General features: G+C 40.2%; 1 protein-coding gene across 1 annotated transcript; it reads right to left on the minus strand.

Annotated features, from left to right (window-relative positions):
* Positions 1 to 3560: 3560 nt before the first annotated feature.
* Positions 3561 to 8046, minus strand: bcas2 (BCAS2 pre-mRNA processing factor). The gene is made up of 7 exons (XM_042097767.1): positions 7797 to 8046; positions 7264 to 7356; positions 7079 to 7149; positions 6622 to 6783; positions 6387 to 6437; positions 6142 to 6222; positions 3561 to 4074 (listed from the first exon to the last, which is right to left on the minus strand). Exons 1-7 carry the CDS (start codon positions 7887 to 7889, stop codon positions 3948 to 3950), a joined length of 678 nt encoding a protein of 225 aa, XP_041953701.1. The 5' UTR covers positions 7890 to 8046; the 3' UTR covers positions 3561 to 3947.
* Between the last annotated feature and the right edge of the window lie 732 nt (positions 8047 to 8778).

Genomic DNA, 8778 nt, shown 5'->3' on the forward strand with positions numbered 1-8778 from the left:
CAATTACCAAAGGGCCCTTGAAATGATCTTTTTAAAGCCAAAGAGGATGGCTTAACAATGCTAGTTGTCAGCTCTGCCATAAGTAGTGACTGATCACATTTGCACATTTTGTTGTTTTGCACTTTATTTTGCACTTGTTCTATAGTTTGTAATAGTCTTTGTTAAAATTGCACAAATTACACAAATATTTTGAAATATTTGTATACTGTTGTATAGTTTGTTTGGTGTTGTACTTTGTTCTTTGTTAACTGTTATTTTGAGAAGCTGGTTATTTATTTATAATGTAGTGTTTAATAAATAATTGTTAAATATACAGAGTCTGTAGTGTATCGCACAAACAAGACGCCAACAACACCCTCCACCCACACACCCCCACCGACGGCAACCGATACAAGAACCCCCTACACCCAACCGATACACCTGAATCACCCCCCCGGACCTACGACCTACCACCTTGACTAACACATTTCCTGCGGGAAACCCTGGCTAGGATGCATTTCATGAAAATTGGGCACTTCTGGATAAGTTTTTGATTTTTGGCGGGGTGGTATAGGCCTAATTCAAAAATCCATGGATACAAGTTGGGGTGGCCCCCCTAGTGGCAGTTATCCATAAAATCCAAAATGGCCCCCGCCGAAAAGAGAAAAGGTTATATCTCAGCTTCCTTTAGTCTTAAATTGTTGTATAATGTATTTTCTACTTTGTTTGATACAAGGAATCCAATTTTGATATGTTCTTCATATTTTAAGTCCATTTCCATGTATTATAGTCATCTTTAGCTCATAAACTGTCAATATCTCTGAAGAAGTCACATTAAAATACTCCGGTCCTTAGACCCATATTTTTACCTCCAAGGTATGCTTTTCTTTGTTGATTGGACAGCTCACTATCACTATAGTGTCAAAAATCACATGTTGTGATCAAAAGGACCATTGTTAAGGCCTTTAATAAACAGAAAAGTGAAAAGTTATATTAGGCTTTTCACCATGCTAAGGATCAATATTACATTTTAGTCAAATAACACAAAAACACAATTCATACTTAAACATCATGTATTTATTCAAAGATTTTTGGTTTCACTCTTCATCATTATTAGTACAGCCTCCCTCACACTTGCACAATGTGGTACAGCAAAGTCCAGCTCAGTGGCACTTACAGTTGCCCATAGAGGCAACCACAGCCACAGTTGAGGAGGAGTGAGCATCCCTTGCTGGCATCTTCCAGATCTGTCCAGCACCCAGACTTTGGTTCTGTCATTCCATTCCCAACCCCACTCACTGGGGTCTGGAATCTCTGGAGTTTTGGAGAGGGACTGGGAGAGGGAGCAGGGCATGCTTTCCATGCTGGAATAAGGCATGATGGGTCGGGGGGATTGAATCCAGGGACTTGAGGCCATGACTGAAAAGAAGCTTCTGGGATTCATTGACTGACTCGACACCGCAGTTCTTACTATACATGAGTACAGTCCAGCATTTGAGAACTTGCATGTGCACTGACTCCAGTGTATGGCTGGTTGGGTCTTGGGTGATCAGAATGAGGGTGTCGGTGACTTCTGGGTAAGCTACCCACGCGTTCCATGCAGTTTTTTTGCCAATTCCATACATTGCTGATACAACGTCACATCATGTGAACGCGTGGAAGAGGGGCAGTGCTTGGCATTTTTGAGGTGCCAGCATTTCTGAGATGTGGTGGATTGGAATATCTTCATATGCCTTCCCTGATCCAAATCCAATCCACAGCTCTGAGATGCTTCACGACACCAATCTTGCTCCAGCGGTGAGATCACAACACATGATTGGCACGATGTCTTCACAACACACCACATTATTGGCTCAATGTATTCACAACACAGCACATGATTGGGTATTCACATGTCAACATTTTGCCGCGGAAGGGGTGTGATTTGCGTAGACAACTGCCATATTGCTGTTACAAACTAAGCTCTTGCATTTCTATGGAGGATTTTGAGTGCTGTGTCTCCTCATTAGAAAGTCTATGGTTTTAGTTTTTTTTTTGTGTTATTTGACTAAACTATAATATTGATCCTTAACATGGTGAAAAGCCTAATATACTGTAACTTTTCACTGTGGCATAGTTCTGAATTTGTGTTTATTAGGCCTCAACAATGGTCCTTTTGGTCACAATGGACCATGTTCAGACAAAATAAATGTTTAATTTGTTCAAAATCCATAATGGCTGGTAATTGACAAACATTTGCCAACTTAATAAAAGCTTAACTCGTGTCACACTGTTCGCTAACAGCAACATCCATCTTATTTGTTTTCAAGTAGCAGGGAATTCAAGCCAAACTGTTGCAACTCTGCCATCAATCATTATGTTAAGCCCACCTAACGACTCTATACACAATTTCATTGGCCTGATTAAGTTTCGATTTCTGGAGCTCACAAGCCAACGGAGAGTTGCTAGACTAGCCCTGGCTGCCGCTAGGGGCGCGTCTAGATTTCTAGGCTACGGTTTTGGGGGAGAGTAGTTAGAACTCTTTAGAAGTGGACTGTTCCTATAATAACTACCGGTACGTTCCTGTAACTACTTGGTGGGAAAGTGGCTAATGTCCGCATATTAGCATCATATCTGAATCACCCGAAATATACCGCAGAGGACGTGTCTGAAAGCAGCTTATTAATCTTCACTTTGGAGTGCGTTTGTAAAAGTATGCGTTTGAAGGAGATAAATCTCCGTTTACGTGTAAACGAAAGAGCCACAAGTATGCGTTTATACAAATATCTAGATACGTGTAAACGGGCCCATATGAATGTCAGGTTGCAAAGACGGTGTTCTCAAGAATTGTTGATAGTTGGTTGCTCAAGATGGACAAACCATCAGAGAGAAATTCATGGAAGTTAGGAACAAGGAAAGCTAGTGTGTCAATATTGATTCATTTGAAGTGTAAGATATATTTTTGTTTTTCCATCTTTATATGAATTATATATAAAACAAAAAACTCAGTCAATGACAAGACCCAAGGGAACATATTATTGAATACAATGTATTGTAAAAATGAACTCTACTTTCCTATGGTCAATTCAGATCTGTAATCACAAACCTTCCTATGTCAATTTGTACCGGTTTTAATTAAATGCTATTTTATTTTATTATTATTTGTATTATTTTATGTATTTTAATTTGTCCTTCCTCCTCTACAATTCTTTGTGTATGTATCTTATTAATTTTATTTTATTTGTAGGCCTATATTTTTTTTTCACTAAAATGATACTATTTCTTTTGTTCTTTCATTGTTACTTTAATCTCAGCTTCAATAAAAATGAGGACTACCCCTCAATGAACCTCAAATAAATAAAGGTTGAATGAATGAATGAATGAATGAATGAATATATCCCAATCTTTCCCTCTCCCGTGATATCACAATAAATCACCACTCGTCAAGTTATCTTTCCATAAGGACATGTTAACGACAGACAGTCATAAAAAAATTACAGAAAAGAATTTTAAAAGAAGTTTCTCTATAATAATTAAGCAGATTTTAAAAGAAAACAGCAGTCCCTCATGTGTTAAAATGAAAGGGTCAGGGTCAAGTCGGATCAATTGAGTATCATACTTTTATTGTAAATATGTAAAAAATTAAACCATTACACATACTTAAAAGAAAAGAAAGGAAGAAATAACTTTTTTTACAAGACCAAAACCAGTCTGACTTTTACAGTTAATCATTATATCCACAAATTAACTTCATATTTGTGTCTTGAAACCTCTGGATAATCAGTATGGTTTTCAGTAGACAACAAAATTGTACGACTGGGCAGTCATACCTTACAAAAGCTCTGAATGAAAAACCGGCCTTGGCCAAGTTCAGTGACCTTTACAAAAGGTACATCTTAGTCCTTCCTGTGCTTAAATAGGTATGAGTTTGCTGATGGCCATCCCAGTGAATATGTAAGTCTCTAGATCCTCCATACTCCCCGGATGGTTTAGTAATCCTGCCGAATGTTCTCCTTGTTTTCATCTCCCTGCTGTTGTTTTAGCTGCCCCAACTCGTTCTCCAGCTGCACGATGGCCCGCTCGATCTCATAGTTTTTACTCACCAAAGACACCCAACTGTGTGATGAAGACAACACATTTAATCATTTGGCAGGGACTTTTTGAATGCACATTATTAATCAAGGCTGTACTTCTTTTTGTTGTGGTTTCGTCTGTTTGTACAAATGGGTTTAGTTTCAGCAAAAAATGGTCAGTATATCAAATGAAAATGCAGTTTAACTTCAGAGGGCAAAGTGAGTGTACAGTTCAACCCACTTAGCCTGGGATAACCCAGACGAACCAGTTAGCAAATTTGAATTTGCTCTGCAAGTCAGTCTGGCAAGGAGGCCATTGATACCAACAGACCTCTGAAGCTTACCTACAAAAATTACCCAAAGCTGCCCTCTTTGCCCATATAAGAAGATCTGGAAGCTACCTATGGCAAGTTGCACTGCAAGTTAGCTCTGGGGTACCCACTCGAAGGCAGAGGACAAAAGTGTGCATCCCAGACTTCTTCGTCCATGCGAGTTTAACAGGTGCAATAATAACAACTAGATGTAGTGCAGAGCGGTACAAAATATGACCGCCGCCCAGTCCAGAACATTTTTTCCACAAAAATAAATCACGCTGAAAGGCCTATATGATTCTAACGGTCTCACTAAATTGCATTATCCACACTCAATTCTCACTGGTATCTGCTAGACAACAAGTACCAAAACATGATTAGTTCATAGATTTCACATGTAAAATTCATTTTATACAACTCCACCTCCATCTTGCCTGTTCATAATTCTGAGAAATTCTTGATTGTTTGTGTTATGTTTATGTTATGTGTGTGGGTGTGTGTGTGTGTGTGTGTGTGCGCGTGCTTGTGTGTGTGCCTGCGTATGTGCCTGTGCATGCAAGCGTACATATGTCTACTGTGTGAGTGTGTCATACGTATGATTACTGTGAATGTATGTATGTGTGTGTGTATCTGTTTGTGCACATGTGTGCACATGAAATGGGTTAACATGACCCCTGGAGGCAAACATACGGAAAAAAATGGTCATCCTAGGCCCTACAGTTCTCAAGATATTCACAGAGAACTGTGTCTGCCCTACCCTCCTTTCGGGGGGTCCAGTCCAGCGGGGGGGCTACAGATCAAAACGAAAAATGACGGTTCCATGCTATCCATGTGGGGGTACATGCCCACCAAGTTTTGTGTACCCCGGTCTTTCAGTGTCCCGGGAATCCTTGTTTGTGTACGTCACTAAATGTACACATAAATTATTTTATTGTAAGGCCCCCCATGAACGAAAGTGCACAAAACTTGGCATGCATTCGGAGGGTGTCAATGATCCTACACTTTTAATTTCGTGCAGTTTTGACCTTGTCAGCCAGAGATATTGTGATGAAAACACCTAATTTTTTGCTTTTTAATTTTTAACTAGGTGGCGCTATACATAAAATAAGTGGTAATGGGATGGGTTGACATGCCCCCTTAAGACCAACATACATAAAAAAGGTGGACCTCCTAGGCCCTACGGTTCTCGAGATATTCACAGAAAACTGTCTCCGGCCACCTACAGGCCAGTTGGTGTATAGTAACATAAATTAATTTATTGTGTGGCCCCCCATGAACAGAATTCCACAAAACTTGGCGTGCATACAGAGGGTGTCATAATGATCCTACACTTCCAATTTCGTGCAGTTTTGACTATGCTAGGTCACAGATACCTTCAATTACAACACCTCATTTTTACTTTTGTGTTTAACTAGGTGGCGTTATACATGAAATGAGTGGTTATGGAATGGGTTGACATGGCTATGGGTTGACATTGACATCTGACTAAACCTGCGCGGCGGTCATAATAAAAGCGGCCACACTGACCAACGATAAGGAAAGTCTCTCCCTGAGTTGAAGAATGTGATGGCTAAATTTCGATGGATTCTGACTGGCTGTCAGTTATCATTCTCAGAATCACTCTGAAAGTGATCCCCAATGATATCATTCGTCATGTTGTCATTGTTATAGTTTGTGTCTGGATGTTGTCATTCATATAAGTTAGAGCGATCATTTTTTACCGTTATCATTCTTGGTGTGACCTTCCCTTAACATGACTTTGTTTTGTGTACAGTATATGTTTCATAAGGAGCACTCACTTTGACTCCAGTTCTCTGAGTTTAGCTCCTCCAGCAAGCTGGTCATTCTTCCTTTGCCAGTTGAGATCCTGTATCTGTTTTCTGGGGTGATTAGAAATACAAACTTATTGTGCTGTACTAAACATATCCAAAAGTTTTTGAAAACAGGTGACTGGTAGTTTTGTGTATAAGGTATATCCAAAAGTATGTTGGGAGCTCTTGGACAGGGGAAAACAAGAATTTTATGTTTTTTTTATTTTTTTTACCTTAATTTCTGTAACTCCTTCTGAGCAGATTCAATCATAAAGGCCAGGTTGCTGTAAATTATAAATAAGATGGGAGATGTAACACAGTCTTTCGCAGCTCAAGGAACAATCCAGAGACAAATCAGGTTGCATTCTATACAGATTACACTGGATAACATCTAATGTTAGTGGTGTAACAAAAATATAAAGGATATTTCAAGAGAAGGGATGTGTAGATCAACGGCAAGGCACTCACTCATTATAAGCCTTCCAGCCATTTGTTCCATACTGTCCCATGAGGTCTAGGTTCTCAATACGAACAGCCTGATGCTCTAGCTGGGCCATGGAGTTATTGACACATTCCTGCCAAGCAGTGATGTCATTCTTCTGTCCAGATGAAGGAGCTGGAAGTTCATATCTGTGAAAGTGCACAAATGGATGCAAAAAAAAAAAAAGGTCAATACAGAATACTACGGAGCCCCTAAGGGGACATGAGCAAAACAAATCTAAAGTTTAGTTTCATGTGCGCATGAAAGTTTCACGTGAGCACATGAAAGTTTCGTGTGCGCACCCAAAACCTTTTCACATGAAACTTTCACGTGCGCACATAGGGGCTCCGTAGAATACAATGTTGTGTTTATAATAGAAATAACCGGAATCAAATTGATATTCACTGTCGATACTGCGATGTGCTTTTCCTCAGCTAACGTTACCTTTTCATGCTCAGAAGTTCCATGGGCTGACGAGCTGCAAGTCTCTCAAACTCATTGCGCATGATCTCCGTCTGCACAAGAAAGAATTGAATAAAGATTGCATTGATAATGATAAGATGGGCATAAGTAAGTCAGGTATTTGCACCATGTTGTAGAACTTTTGCATTTAGCAAAGCGTAACTTACTTCGAAAGCAGAAAAATCAGGCGTCGGAAGGTAACTCAAGTAGTTTTTGGTAGGTCGGTATCTTCTTGTCTCCTCTTCCACCAACGCAGCAGCCTAACGTTAACAGAAAGATGCTCGTTACTTAACCTCCCTGTAGCATTGCCAATACGATCGCCCAATTAACTTAGGCCACAGTCCTTAAAAAAAAAAGTCTCCACTCAGTGCTTACACAAGTGACACACAAGTCAATCACAGACATGCAACGAAAGCTAACGGTTTGCTAAGGAACGTAAGACAATGATAATTAACACGCTTGAGAAGATAAGTAAGCAAACACTAAAATTAACACTGCAAGGCAACAACAGACACATACACCTTCATATAGAAATACGCATATACTCAAATACAGGTATTAACAAACTAACAAATCAGCACGGATCAGGCTCAGAGGGATGCTAACTAACGCATGGACATTTTCATTGATTCTTTCGGAACTTTATGGCTCATTTATCGAAGAAAATGGAAGTGGGACAAAGCATCTGATTAATACTTACCGCCTCTCTGATACCTGCACCATCGTATCCCTGATCAAAATAAGGTAAAGCGTCTACAAAGACCTCTCCGGCCACCGCAAAAGTTCCGGCCATTTTTCAACACTAACTAAATATTTCAGCACGCATGCGCAATTCCTTCTTCTTCTTCTTCGTCGTCTTCTTCTTCTTCTATTTTTATTGGCGGTTGACAACTGCTACCGCCACCGCTGGACTGGAGTGTGGAACAGGAGTTGCTGATTGCCTTTAAATTAGACTCTTTTGAAGAGTCCTGTATCCCTTAAAAAAGAAAACAGGGCTCAAAATAAAACGGTCGAGCAAACACATTGTTCAAGAGACTATCAAACCACATTACAAAAACGAAGTTCACCCAAGGGTAGGCTACTTACAATTTCAGCAGCAACAAAGCCAAGTCGGAGTCCGTTTTGCAGTCGTCTTAGAAACTACATTCTTACTACATTTTCGAGGCCTTCCGCCGAGTCACATCCGGATTTCTTCGGTCCGGGACCAGAAAGTTTCATATTCGGTTTTTCCGCGGAGAAGCACTAGGGGGAGACGAAGCACCCACCAAACGACCCAAAAAGTGTCGTAGAACCATCAGAACGACTCTCAACCTGCATAATTAAGGTAATTTTTGCTAAACTTGTTGCATAGGGCCTCTTTAAGTGTGACCAAGACTCAGCCTAGTCAGCACCACTTCTTCATGTCTGGATCTGTTAGCACTATGCATGCTCATGTCTTTCCTCACGTTAGGTTGGAGGTAATAAAGATGCCTCCCAGCGGTTCCATTCTCCCAGATGTACCAACTCATCCCCCTCCACCCCCTTATGCGCTGGGACCCACAAGAAAGAAAACTTAAAACCTGCTTTTTGCATTCCACGAGCCAGTTGTAATATCTCTAATAAAACGTCTTTCCCTGATGCTGAGTAGGTATAGTGTAAGCTTAAAAGAGCAGAGCTGGAATCAGATGCTATAACTGCATGTC

Source organism: Alosa sapidissima, chromosome 7 (genome assembly GCF_018492685.1).
Source record: "Alosa sapidissima isolate fAloSap1 chromosome 7, fAloSap1.pri, whole genome shotgun sequence".
NCBI classification, from domain to species: domain Eukaryota; kingdom Metazoa; phylum Chordata; class Actinopteri; order Clupeiformes; family Clupeidae; genus Alosa; species Alosa sapidissima.

Coding starts and splice junctions, on each gene's coding strand:
- bcas2 (XM_042097767.1), bottom strand. CDS start 7,889: ATGGCCGGAACTTTTGCGGTGGCCGGAGAGGTCTTTGTAGACGCTTTA. Junction 7,150..7,263: donor CTGATTTTTCTGCTTTCGAA/GTAAGTTACGCT, acceptor TTTCTTGTGCAG/ACGGAGATCATGCGCAATGA. Junction 4,075..6,141: donor CTCAGAGAACTGGAGTCAAA/GTGAGTGCTCCT, acceptor TTCATCACACAG/TTGGGTGTCTTTGGTGAGTA.